Below are 14,399 nucleotides of genomic sequence, written 5' to 3' on the forward strand. Positions count from 1 at the left end.
TACAGTCAATAAAAATCCAACAGCTTTATCGAATATTGTGTTTTATGTCCATACGAAGCAGCCCTGTTGTCATTGACTTTAGCGTTGTGTGCTGTACCAGTGTGTGACATGTATGCGCTACGTGTACTAGGATCTTATTGACTCGTGTGGGAGAAAGAGCTGAAGCCGAGACTTTGTCTCTCCTCCTACTGACCCAGTGAACATGTGTCAGACGGCCTCTACAATTAGCCCTCTATTCCGTCTATTCCACAGAATGACATCACTGTTCCTCTGACCTACTGATGTCTGAGCCTTGGCATTCATATAATCTAGCCTACCAAGTTGAGGGTAGTTACAGTGCATTTTCATTAATTTTTCATAAAACCCACAAAACAAGGAGATTTTTCAGCATGAGTGTGATGAAGTGTCATGCCTATAGATTTTGTTAGTAATCAAATAATCTTCTGGATGTTTGATGCTTACTTGAGTAATCGGTTTAAAAAAAAAAGGGCAAACAATAGTAATAGACTTAACCTGATAGTAACAAATGGGGGTGGGCGATATGGAAAATGTACACTGTTGGAAATAATAAAGGTTCTGTGCTGGTACATTTTTCGTTCAAGGTACAAACAATGTAAAGGTTCCCTCAAAGGTACAACAGTGGTTTTAAGGTCTGACTGTGAACCTTAAGTAAGTTTTTCCAGGTAAAAAGTTCGTATTTGTACCTTTTCATAACCCAATGTTTTAAAACAGAACAGTAAAATAAAAAGCCTGGAGACGAGACGGGGTGTGTGGAGTCAGTACAACTCAGAAAATATCATTTCAGTGGATTATGGTTCACTTATGTTCCCTGACTAAAGGTACTGAGATAACCCCTTGAGGGTCCCACCCCAGTGACAGGAGGGGTACTGCCCCAGTGACAGTTTACTGCCTTTATTTCTGAGAGTGTATAACATTGCAGTACTTGAAGACATTTTCACAATATTTAGTTTATCTGAGGTTCAATAAGTTGAAACAGACAAAAAAAAGAAGTGCCCAATATTACTCCATTTTTGTAGTTTTTCAGTATTTGACATAATTTGAAAAGGCCTGTTTGTGTGTACATTTTATGATGAATAGAACAAAAGAAATGGCCCCAAATGACTTGGAAAAAAGTCTGGTTCCATTACTTTTAATGTAAGTCAAAGTGTGTTTTTTCCTTCTCCTCTGAAGTTATAATTTTAGAGATATGAGGTTTTCAGCGAGATAGAGCATGATATTTTTACAATATGTGTACCATACAGTGTTTTTATTCAGCGTGTTACATACTGCACTGCAGCATATCCAGTAACCAGGACTAATTGTACTCTCTTCGTGATGAAACGTCTAGTGGGGTTTTAAGTGCTGATGATCCATGATATATTTAGAAAAACTGATTTTTATTGTAATATTTAAGCTGTATATATCATTATGGTACTTGGGCCATACATAGTTCCTGTTGTAACAAAAAACCTTGTATCTCCAAAATGCTAAATCTGCAAGTGAAGCAAAATGTTCTTAACTTTGAATGGAACATTATGGAACATTTTGGAGCATTGTTATTGGTCCATTCATCATGAACCTGTAACACCACTGTGAAGGGCAGCCAGCATTTTTGAACGCTATGGGGGAAAAAAAGACACAGCAGTGCTGCTGGAGTTTTTAAACACCTCAGTGTCACTGCTGGACTGAGAATAGTCCACCAACCAAAAATATCCAGCCAACGGCGTCCTGTGGGCAGCGTCCTGTGACCACTGATGAAGGACTAGAGGATGACCAGCACAAACAGTGCAGCAGCAGATGAGCTATCGTCTCTGACTTTACATCTACAAGGTGGACCAACAAGGTAACAGTCTCTAACAGAGTGGACAGTGAGTGGACACAGTGTTTAAAAACCCCAGCAGCACTGCTGTGTCTGATCCACTCGTACCAACACACCACCACCACGTCAGTGTCACTGTAGTGCTGAGAATGACCCACCGCTCTATGGTGGTCCTGTGGGGGTCCTGACCATTGAAGAACAGGGTAAAAGGGGGTTAACAAAGTATGCAGAGAAACAGGTGGACTAACTGTAGAGCTACAAAGTGCAACTCTATGGTCAGTAGAGCTGATAAAATGGACAATGAGTGTAGAAACAAGGAGGTGTTCCTAATAAAGTGCTCATTGAGTGTGTGTAGAGTGGCCGCCACATTATAGTCAACATAGAATGACTGACTTGAATTTAGTAGGATGCATCAATCTGCGTTTAATTGGAAAACAAGTGCACGCATGAGCGCTCAGGATTAAACTGGCCAGTTGATGATTTGCTCGGTGGGAGTTGGTGATGTGAGGGGAGTGAGATCAGTGCAGAGATAGAGCTGAAGGGAAGGTGATTTCATGAGAAGCGTCAGCAAGTCACGGAGTCCAAGAAAGACCAGGCTTCATTAACCATAACCCCTCTCCACTGTTCCTCTTTTACGAGCTTTTCCATGGCTAGAAAATGTCATAATGGACCATTTATATGCATAAGGTTTCCATCGGAAACCCTCAGCTTCAGCTGAATATTAAATAACATTTATGTTAATTTGAATTTTATACTAAACTAATGGGATGCTTTGTCAGTTGCAACTTCACATATCATTGTAAATGTAGTTTACTCAACTTGTAATTTACTTAATGTAAATTAAAATAGGATACAATGATATGCAAATCATGTAAACCATATTTTTAAAGGAAAATACTTCAAAGACAACATATCAAATGCTGAAACTGAGAAATTTTATTGTTTTTTATGCCCAATATATGCCCATTTTGAATTTGATGCCAACAACACGTTCCAGAAAAGTTGGCACGGGAGCCTGTTTACCACTGTGTTTCATCACCTCTTCTTTTAACAACACTCTGTAAGCGTTTGGGAACTGAGGAGACTCTGCTGTAGTTTTGAAAGTGAAATGTTTTCCATTCTTATTTGATATAGGATTTCAGCTGCTCAACAGTTCAGGGTCTCCTTTGTCGTATTTTTCATTTCATAATGTGCCAAATGTTTTTAATGGGTGACAGGTGTGGACTGTCATTGTCATTGACTGTAAAATTCAAAATGGGCAAATATTTTTCAAAAAACAACAATTTCTCAGTTTGATGTTGTCTTTGTACTGTTTTCAGTGAAATATAGGGTTTAAATGATTTGCACATCATTGCATTTTGTTCTTATTTACATTTTTCACACCGTCCCAACTTTTCTGGAAATGGGGTTGTAAATTCAAATTAATATTTATATAATTCAACACAATAATTGCACTCAACTGCACTCATCTCTGATAGGGGTCTGCTACTGGCACCTCATGACTGCTATTATGCAGCACTACATCCAAGGTTACTCATGTGTTTTGTCAGCGCTTCTGGCTCTGCTACAGCCTCAAGCTCACATGCATCATGAAGTGATGATCAGTAGGATCTACTAGTACTGTTAGTTTGATTATAACAGAAATAAACATGTCACTGCTGTCAGAACAAAACCTTGTATCTCCATTTGTGTCATTTTTCAGTTTTTAGCATAATTTGAAAATGTCTGTTTTACATTGTGTGTAAATTTCATGAGGAGTGAACCAAAAGAAACGGCCCAAAATGACTCGGGGTGGGGTGGGGTGAGTCTGGTTCTACTGACTTACATAAAAAGAAGAATGTTTTTTCCTTCTCCTATAAAGTTACCATTTTGAAGAGACTAGGTTTTGTTCTGACATCAGTGATATACATTGATATGGAACATTTTAAAGATAAAATTTCTAAATTTCTGCATATTCGATCATTATGATGTAAAATCCTTCAGAGTGGTTTATATGGAATAATGTGTCGTAGGGAATTCTTTACAGTGGTGGTGATAGAAACATGATGCCTGACCCTAACACAAATTTAACCACATTGTTTACTGACCAAGGTAACTAGGACCTTCACATGTTGTTTTTGTCTCAGAACAGTCTGCGTGTACCTCTCCACCATGAACAAATGTACAAATATATACGTTTTTGGCCTAAAAACTATCGTAAAACTTTGGCATTAAACATTAAACTCATCAGACGTCTGATTCCTGTCACCACCGCTGTGAACAGACTGGTGGAATTCCCTTTTAAAACAATCATTCCCTGTGGGGGAAAAAAAACAATAACAGAATGGTTGTAAAGAGCTCAGTGTACTACCTGAACACTGTTTTGAGCAGTTACAAAATGAGTGTGATGTTTTGACTGGATGTCTATGGAGTCATTTTTCCAAACATTCCAGGTAGGAGCTTTGGCTGCAATACTATCGAGGCTCCTCTAGTACAATAGTAGCCTCGACCTGAGAGGCAGAGTCTGGCCCCCTGTCACTAACACGAGCGCAAAGTTCCTTCAGCACAGCTGCAAAATCCTCAGAAAGGAGTGTGCTGTGTTGAAGTGAGCACTTCTCTGGAGAGGATGATCGATTTCTTTGTTGTTGCATTGTAATGTGTGAGTGTTTCTTGCTTATGCTCACTTCCCTCTCCATCTCCCTCCTGCAGGTGTGTACATGTCTCTGAACGGTCCTCCACCTGAAGACCTCTGTTGACCCTGAGCCTAATCTGATAGAAAAGCTTCCAGCATGGAACAGGAGGACTTCCCTCCACCTCCTCCTGACAGTAAGAAGCACTTTTCTGCTATTAAAGCAACAGTTTGACCAAAGATTTCATTTCCACAATTTTTCCCCTAATCCAAGTGTAGTCGATCGGACAAGACATGCTAGATGTGCTCAAAGCTCTGAGAGTTTAACGACTGTCTACAAGTTACATTGCAAGTGGCAATCATCGGGGCCCAAGCGCCATATACCATTATGGAGCCGTAACAGATGTGGGGTCGCACACTGACCACTTTATATTCGTATGGAAAGCAACATATTTTTAATTTTAAAAAGTCAAAATATCTAAAATACTGTACAATTTTTGGACATGACTTGTATTTGCATAGTTGTTACATAGTCTCAAAAAACGATGTAATTTTACAGCAGTTACCCCTGTATTTTACTCTGGGAATAAACAAGAATTCCCATGTTACAGTCACAAAAATCTTCGGCTAGAAATGATGCATCCAGACTCCCCTACAGGTTATTGTTTTCTGAGCTTGGTTGTTTTCAGGTCAGGTAATAAAGTACATATACATCACTACTGTACTTAAGTAGTTCTTTCAAGCATCTGTACTTTTATAAAATTTTCTTTTTTGTTCACGCAAAATTGTCTTCTATGTTCACTCAACGATATTTCACAGTAAAATATCCTACTTTTTGATCCGCTACTTTGCAAGTCACCATGAAGTTAAAAAAAGATTTTCCACAATATACAAAAGAGTTTTGGGCACGGTCACAAATAAATCAAAACAGTCATAGCACAACCTTCATTAAATCCCTCCTCTAAATACTGAATGTCCAATCGTAGCAAGTGGGACTAGAATGAAATGCTGTAATGTTATGTGGGGTATGTTTGTATCAGATACTCAATATCCGTAGAGTTTCAAAGCTAGAATTGTACCCGTTTCTTAAAGTGAAGAGAAGGAGAAATGTTGGATTGTTGGAATAGTTTACAATATTTCTACCTTTGACAATTAAGTACAATTAAAAACAAGTCCTTTTGTACTTAAACTCAAGTAAACCTCTGAATAGAGAAGGTTCAGAATCAAGGGTATCTCTATTTTCAGTGTACTGTTCTGGGTTTGTGTACTTTGTCCACCACTGATGAGTATGTAGAAAACTTATTTATTTATGTTGAGTGTGATCAAGATCCATCTCTGATCACTTCCGAATGTAGACCGTAATCTGATAACAGTGCAGGGGTGTTTACACCTTGCTTTTTATGTGGTCAGGTGAAATCCGCACATGATCCGATCACCAAAAACACATTGATGCAAGATGTAAACAGCCTCAGTGTATCATACCCAATCACATGAGCAGGTAGAGGTGGGCGATATGGCAAAAATTGAATATTGCGACACTTCAATACATTTTCACAATACATGATATGTCACAGTATTTACTTTTTCAGGCATCTTATCAGAAAAAAAAGAACCAGTAGGCCTACATAAAAAACAAATACAATCAAAAGCTGTCAACACGATTTTTATTTAATATTCCACCCACTGTGTTGCACTAAATCCAGTTAAACAGGACTAATTTTACTCTGTTTATGATGAAAGGTGCAGTTGGTCAGTGTCTACAATATCCATGATATGTTCAGAAAACCGTATTGTTTTGTATTGTGACATAATTTGTCACAATAACAATATATATTTTCATATTGTCCAGCCCTACAAACAAGTCTATTAAAGCAATAAGCATGAGAGGCTTCTCTAAATGATAAACAGTAAAGCGACATGGATACTAGTAGCACCCCCTGCTGGAGAAACCTTGGACTGCTTAGTGGAACTTCCATAGCCACTTTCATTGTAATAGTGGAAGCGCTGTGTAATTCAGCTTTAGCTGAATTTGGGAAACCATGAAAGATTATGTTTTTATAACTGTCCAACTTCTAATGTTTAATGTTATTTAGCAACCTGTTTAAAATGACATTAGTCCTCTAATTCTCTCAGGTTTCTTTCCTTCCATGCCGATTATAGTCTTTTAAGCATCAATTTTCAGCTGAGTATGTCCTGAATTTTGGTTTTGGTCAAGAACTGTTTGTTTTGATGCATCATTACTTGTAAGCTACATTAGCCTTGTAGCTTTAGTGCAAAACGGATCAACTACATTTGGGATGAAGAGAAAATATGGCATGGCAGCTCTGTAATGCGCATTATCAGGATTATTAAGATATCGACCAGGCGTCATGAGCTGCATAAACCTATAGAAAAAGTTAGGAAACAGAGAGAGAAAGGAAAGAAAGAAGGATGATGAGAAGAAGAAAAGAGCGTAAACACATTCCACCGAGGAGTGTGTGGGCTGCTGTGCAAAAGAACGAGAGAGTGCAGAGGAGGATAAGAAATGCAGCACTGCAGCCAGAATACAGAGGCATAGAGAGAGAGAGAGCTTGTACCAAAGCAGAAAAAGCTGAGTGAGCGAGAAAGACAGTAGAAAAGAGGCATGAAGACCGTTTGCGGTAGAAGACCGAAGACACACATGAAGAGAAACAGACACCGAGGTCACACAGAAATCGAGCAGTAATAAAAGAGATACAGTGGGGCTTGTTACCATGGCGATACTGGGGGGTCAGAGGGTGAGCTATAGCGGCCAACGTGATGGAGCAGTATGGAGGAGAAGAGAACAGATTCTACATTGTGTGATGAGGCAGGAATGCCCACCCCTTCCCATCCTTAATGAAACAGTGCTAATGCACTTCACTCACTGCTAAGAGCCAGTGGCTTCTGTTCAGTTGATCAACCAAACAAATCATTAAAATCAAATAATAATCATAGTACAGCTGTCAGGTGGGATCAGGAATAAAACTCAGCACTGCAGTAACACTGACGTGGTGGTGGTGTGTTAGTGTGTGTTGCGCTGGCCTGAGTGGATCAGACACAGCAGTGCTGCTGGAGTCTTTAAACCCCTCAGTGTCACTGCTGGACTGAGAATAGTCCACCAACCCAAAATATCCAACCAACAGTTTCCTGTGGGCAGCGTCCTGTGACCACTGATGAAGGACTAGAGGATGACCAACACAAACTGTGCAGCAGCAGATGAGCTATCGTCTCTGACTTTACATCTACAAAGTTGACTGACAAGGTAGAAGTGTCTAATAGAGTGGACAGTGGGTGGACACAGTGTTTAAAAACTCCAGCAGCACTGCTGTGTCTGATCTACTCGTACCAGCACAACACAGACTAACACACCACCACCACGTCAGTGTTACTGCAGTGCTGAGAATGATCCACCACCCAAATAGTACCTACTCTGTGAGGGTCCATGGAGGTCCTGACCATGGAAAAACAGGGTAAAAGGGGGCTAACAAAGTATGCAGAGAAACAGATGGACTACAGTCTGTAACTGTAGAACTACAAAGTGCACCTATATAGTAAGTGGAGCTGATAAAATGGACAGTGATCGTAGAAACAAGGAGGTCATAATGTTATGCCTGATCGGTGTATAATCACAGTGCAGCCCTGATCCATATGACCACTGGAAATTTCCTGTAATGAATATTCAGACTCAGACCTTGGCTTAATTCTCTGTGTGCGTGTATGTGAAAAGTCTTGCGTGCCTTATCTCTTCTCTCTTCATTACCAAAGATGGAAGACTGATAACTATTTATTTAGTCTTTTAGCCTCTCTTCCTCTCCCTCCGCCCCCTTTTTCCTTGCCTTCCCCGTCCACTCTCTTTCCCTGACTCATTTTTTCCTTTTCCGCTGTCATTCTCAGTAAAAAGCTGCTGCGGTGAATGAAATATAATCACACCATCCAGTTTATCAGCCTGAGGCAGAAACTTACCTTTAACACTGTAATCTTTACAAAGGCTCTGAGAGCAGCCTCAGGCCTCAGCCTCAGCCTAACCCTAACCTGCATATCTGCCCCCTGACCTCTGTTAATGTCCTCAGGCTCCTGGACAGTCCTAAAACTGCACTGTGCTCTGTAATCAGTAAATAATCAGCACAGGAAACCATCAGAGCAAAGGCTAAGCCTCAGAATGCCTTAGCTTCTGTTGAGAGCTTGGCTTTTTGGCTTTAGATGGTAAGCAGTACCTCTTTTCTGGTAGTGGTTTATTTTACTTTGTGTCCTGCAGCTGTGGTCTTAACTTTTACATCGGCGTGACACAGACAAATTACACACAGTCCTCTTGGGCTTAAGTGCCTTGCTCAAACCCCATAGGTAGTTAAGGGTGTACATTCCTGACTTTACAGCATTTCTATTAAATTAGGATGCTTGAAGAGATAATTGAATGCACTATGAGATGCCACGACTCAGAATTGTATTGTACTTATTAGTACTAATTGAAGGCTAATGATCAATGCCAGTCATGAAATCGATAAGCAGAACTGATCTTTTTTTGGTTCCATTTTGTATTTATGTGCGTTCTGCGTTCTGATCCGTGATCTGATAGTTCATTCCTTCCTTTATTCCATTTACACATGCAGCAGTGAGTTGCCCTATGAACCACGAGTGAACAAGAAGAAAAAATAGAATTTACTTTTATTTTTAGTTTATTGTTTAGTTGCTGTAAGGTGTTTTAAGATATAATTGAATGTATAATTGTACAATGCTCATAGTTTAAAATGATGAAAATGTAAACATTTATCAGGAATTTTGTCCCAGTTTATTGACTTTTCAAAATTGCGCATCTACACTGAATTCACAAATGTATTGCACACTTATTTTTGGCCGTTGAATTTAAGTTTGGTCAAAAATCATAAACACATTATTATCATTGATTTAACGCTTCATAAGCACTGCAGTTGAACTTTTCAGACACCTTCAGATAAATGCACTTTTCCCCTTGTAGCTGGGCTACCTCCCATATAATTTACAGCTGTATGCAAAAGTTAGGGCGCCCCAGCCAGTGATGTTTTGTTGGGGGGGGGACTTACACATCTGCAGAGAACACACTTTTACACATTTCAATGTACAATTACTGTTCTTTTGCTGAGAGTAACATATTTGGCTAAAAATAAGACCTGTGCAAAAGGTATGGCACATTTTTTATGCTAAACTCAGCAAATAAACAGAAGGTATGCACTAAAATCTGCAGAAAAAATGCCATATTTAAGTTCCCTGAAGTTGATATGCACTTATTTTCTCTTAGGAAATAAACCAAACTTAATCTGTAACGTGATCGGGGGTGTTCAGGCTTCGGCATTCGACTGTATAAATAACTCCAGGCCCTGTCGGATGTTCAGTGCTTTCTGTAGCCGCTTTATTCTCCGTGGGCTAATTGGACGTGCAGATTGTTTTTGTTTGTTTATGCACACTTTGACACGTTTATGAGCGCAGAGAGGGCGATTACAAAGTGTAACGGAATGACGGCAGTTTCCACCGCTGTCACAAAAACAAACATGGCAGGCTTGACCGCACAGTATATCATCTACAGGCAAAATAAATCAGTTAAGATATGTGGAAGAATTCAATAACTTCTTCTCGGAAGCTCAATTAAAGACACCCCCTACACACACACACACACACACACACACACACACACAAAGGAAATTTAAAACAGAGAGGAATTAAACCATGTTTTGTGAGATAATAACACAGAGCCGTTACAGGAGGAATCCCTGGCTGGGGACGGTGTGTTTTTATGGTGGGCGCTGGTGAAAGAATCTCTGGTATTTCAGTAAGAAAGCCTGCGCCAGCTCAACCTGACGGATTTGTTGACTTTAACAGATAGCTGTTTCCACCATAGGACACATCATTTCCTGAACATAGTTGACAGATTTGAGCCATTTCCATTCAAATGAACCTTGACTGCATTGTTTATGACTTCGAGGTCGTATCATATTACAATCCGTAGCGTTGTCCACTGTTTGTTGAAGTTACTTTAGTTTGCAGCAGGGAAATAAACCGACCCGTCAGCTTGGTTTCTGAAGTGTAGTGGCTAGCGAGCATGTCAAGAGAAGAGCCTTACGTCTCTCATGTATTACTTACATTTCTGTGGCATGATTCATTGGGCTGAGGAAATCTAACCGCTGGCCAAGAGGGTCTCTCTCACTCTCATGCTGCCTGTTCCCTCTCTTTCTTCCTCCCTCCCTTTCCTGCTGCTCTCTCGTCTGTTCCGTCAGGCCGTCACTCAGCCTTTCAGCAGAAGAACAGTAGTATGTTCCAGCTGCTGTATCTGCGTGCTCATGCAGGCACCGACAGTGTGGCCCAGCATGGCAGTAGTGAAGAACAACAAGCAAAGTACCATTTCTGTGACCTCTGTGTTCAACATGTTCGGCAAGAAGCTACTGCTTCCTCCTTAAAGCTCCATTCAAAAATAGTCCGATTACCGTATTGCAGCAGGAAGAGCCTTGGAAGAACAGCACAATAACTATTAGGACACCCAATATGGACATGTACCAGGTTCTCCTTAGTAGCAGTGTAAGGCCCAAACCCATTTCACCCCGTGCCCTTACCCCTCCATTTTGCACGTTCACATCTAGGGGTAGGGTGTCCCGATTTTTGCAGAGATAGAGGGGTAGGGCGAAGTGCTGGGGCTACATGGTCCTCCAAACAGAGGTTTTTCAGAGACTCCAAACGGAGAGTTACAAGAAAAAAAGAAAAACTGGCAAGTGACCAAAGAAACCCACAAATGTGAGTATTTTCTTAAAACGTTAAAACGTTAAAACGTTACGATAACCACTGTATTCCATCCATCCATCATCTAAACCGCTTATCCTTCTGGGTCGCGGTGGGGTGCTGGAGCCTATCCCAGGTGTCATTGGGCGGAAGGCAGGATACACCCTGGACGGGTCGCCAGTCCATCGCAGGGCAACCACTGTATTATCTTAGCTTAATGCTGTTTTGATGTATTATGATCCTTTTCTTTATAACAAGCATAAAAAATCACTAGTAGTGTGTTGATGTCTTGGTAGGTAGCATGTTAAATTTGTCATGAAGAAAAAGACCATAATACGTTAAACAACATTAAAGATTATACAGTGGTTATCGTAATTTTTAACAGAAAAAAAAATCTCACATTTGAGGGTTTCTTTGGTCTCTTGTGCAGGCATCTTGCTGTTTTTTCTTTTTTCAGATAACACTCTGTTTGGATTGTGCCTCTGAAAATCCTCCGTTTGGAGGGTCGTGTAGTCCAAACACTTCACCCTACCCCTCTATCTCAACAAGAATCGGGACACCCTACCCCTTTGTGAGTGCACAAAACGGAGGGGTAAGGGCTAAGTAGTGGGTCGAGGAGTGAAATGGGATTGGGCCTTATAGTCACTTAACCGTCGACCTGATTGGTTTGATTTAAACTGACACATATTTAAATCAATCAGTCGTAAAGTCGTAGAGCATCATTGAGCATCACCGTTTTCCTACACCTTGATGGATACGGTTATACGTTTTACCAACATAAGCGATCAACATTTATCAACACAAGTTATAAAAAAATTAAAAATATAAGTTAAAATTAAAAATAGGGTTTTTTTGCCAGTAATGGAGGCAAATGTGAAATTTCATGAGCGAATATTCCTGATCATTCAAAGAACGTTCACGTGTAATTTGTACACTTCAGCCATTGCAATATGAAACCAACAGAACCAAATGAAAAAGATGCATCACAAAAACCCAAACTCTGGTCTGGGCTTCAGCAAAATAACTAGGTTATTTTTTAAATGCAGATGAAGAGAAGTATTACAAACAAATATATATACTCCCTCCAGCTGATATAAATGATCAAAGACCCATGACTAATCAGACTCCTCATCTCTCTGTTTCCAGTTTGTCTCTGGCTGTAGTTTGGGATTCCCCTTTAGCAGCAGAGCTTTGGGGGAAACTCGTCCCTGTTCCTGTTACAACTCAGTTTCCTGCCAACCCAATTCTGTTTCCTTTTGCCACTGGATATGTTCCTCTCCAAAGAACACCCTCATGATTTCTTGTTGTTTATCATTATTTGGCTGTTGGCTAGTGCCCACTATTAGAGAAACGTTGTCACAGGTAGAAATATTGTTTAATATTTCCTCAGCAGGATTGTGATATCGGGCCATTTCTTTTGGAAAGAAATACCTTCTAAGTGATTAAAAATCCCCCCCAGTTAAATTCCAGCCTTCCAGCTATGTGTCCTCTCAAACTAAGGTTCCACTGACTTTACATTCCCCTTTCCAAGAGACACTAACATTCACCCATAGCAGCCTTCAAATTCCTTTCTTGTGCATCTAAAATGACTAAATATATTTAGACTAAGTATATGTAAATTTATATATAAGTACATAATTCTGAGGAGATTAGAAGTGTGTTCCAGTTGCCTTCTTCGTTTCCTGCTAAGGGTATTCAGACATTTTAAGGGTGATTCCAAACCACAAGGAGTGAAAAAGCTCCGTTGGAAGCGAACTTCAAACTGCACAGGGAGTAGTGAACAACAGTTTATCACTGCTGGAAAGTTTATTCATCAGTCATTGCATATCTTTTGAGAATACATGTTTGATTATGACACTGTAGGACGTTCCGAATGAAGGTTTTTTCAGCTGCGGTTGCCTCAACTGACATCCCGTACTCAAGCGCGTAGGGAACATAACTGCTTAGGGACCCTGTGGAATAGAATGCAGTGTAGATGTAAGGTAATCCACTTGAATAAGGAAAGAAAAAAAGAAAGTCAAAGTAAATTAATTGAAAAAATAAGCGTTTCCAAAACTGGAGTTAAAGAAATTCAAGCTCTGGTAGACCATCAAAAACTTTTCCACTCCGTCTTTGAAAGAGAGGAGGAAATCAAGCTGCTTCAGATCTGAAAACATCCACAGGTGTTTCTGTCCATCCTTCCACTGTGAGAAGACAACTCAGCACTATGGGTCTGAAAGGACGTGTAGCTGTCAAGAAGGCCTCAATGAGAAAAAGATCAGAGATGTGGAGGACAATTTTATGAACTGATGAGTCTAAATTTGTAATTGATTGGATTGTAAAAATGTTGATGTAACCAGCTTCTAAGACTGAACTTTAAAGGTGTGGAAAAACATCCCTGCAGGTTTCTTTGAGAAACTGAAAGTGAGTCTCCTGAAAAGAACGGATGCTGTAGTAAAGGTGAAGAGTGGACTGAAGTAGTTGAGGCTACTGTGTAATTTACTGTGTAAATTTACAGGTTTGTGCAAAACTTTTAGACATCTGGGAAAACTGGATTTAAAATCTGTTTATCTGGGCAGTGACTATTTATTGTCTCAGAAAAAAAAAATTGAACCATTAAGTTACAGTAATTTGTGATTTTATGTATGTCAGTGTGTTCAACCATTTCCAGACCTCTCCTCATCAGCCCAGTGTTATTTATAGTTATTATCCAATACCTGCTTTGGCTGATCAGTCTTTTATTATGTTGGATCAGATGCACTTTTGATGGAATTTAATAAATCCTTGTGATGACTGAGGGGGTTGAGGAGAAATCTGAAACTTTGTTCCTCAAACTAGCCCATTTTAACCACTTTTTACTGTATTTATATGTGTTAGTATTTATTTTAGTGTTATGTGTTTTGTTTTTTCACTAATGCTAGAAATTTTAACTTGTTCTTAATGGTTGTTTTGACTGGATATTAAATACATAAAAGGGTGGTCCCTGGATGGACAGTACATTACATTAAGGACCATGTACAACTGTGCAGTATGACAGAAATGTTTTGCTGCAACAGTACAACTTTCATCGGAACTAACCCTGCATTATCACTAGACTTTTAAATGTGACATTTTTTAAGAGCACCATTTCCTGCGACTGGCCACAAGCTTCACTTTATCTGCTCCCTTATCTCATCTGAATGGTTCTGAGCCTTTGGAGAAGGAGCCTTATCTTGAACCACTTAGACTGAGTATCAGGCATGAGATGGTATT

At 39.8% G+C, this 14,399-nt stretch overlaps 1 protein-coding gene across 4 annotated transcripts in view; it reads left to right on the top strand.

The window, feature by feature from the left end:
• The window catches only part of arhgef10 (Rho guanine nucleotide exchange factor (GEF) 10), a 153,032-nt gene that overhangs the window by 20,880 nt on the left and 117,753 nt on the right, over positions 1-14,399 (top strand). For all 4 annotated transcript variants that reach the window (XR_005008541.1, XR_005008542.1, XR_005008543.1 and 1 more), the window contains exon 2: positions 4,508-4,624. Coding sequence is in view for 1 of the 4 variants with exons in the window: in XM_036593312.1 (XP_036449205.1) it covers positions 4,588-4,624 (37 nt within the window). In the remaining 3 variants the exon portion in view is untranslated. The remainder of the gene's footprint in view (positions 1-4,507; positions 4,625-14,399) is intronic.

This window comes from Colossoma macropomum, unplaced genomic scaffold (assembly GCF_904425465.1).
Source record: "Colossoma macropomum unplaced genomic scaffold, Colossoma_macropomum, whole genome shotgun sequence".
Lineage (NCBI taxonomy): Eukaryota > Metazoa > Chordata > Actinopteri > Characiformes > Serrasalmidae > Colossoma > Colossoma macropomum.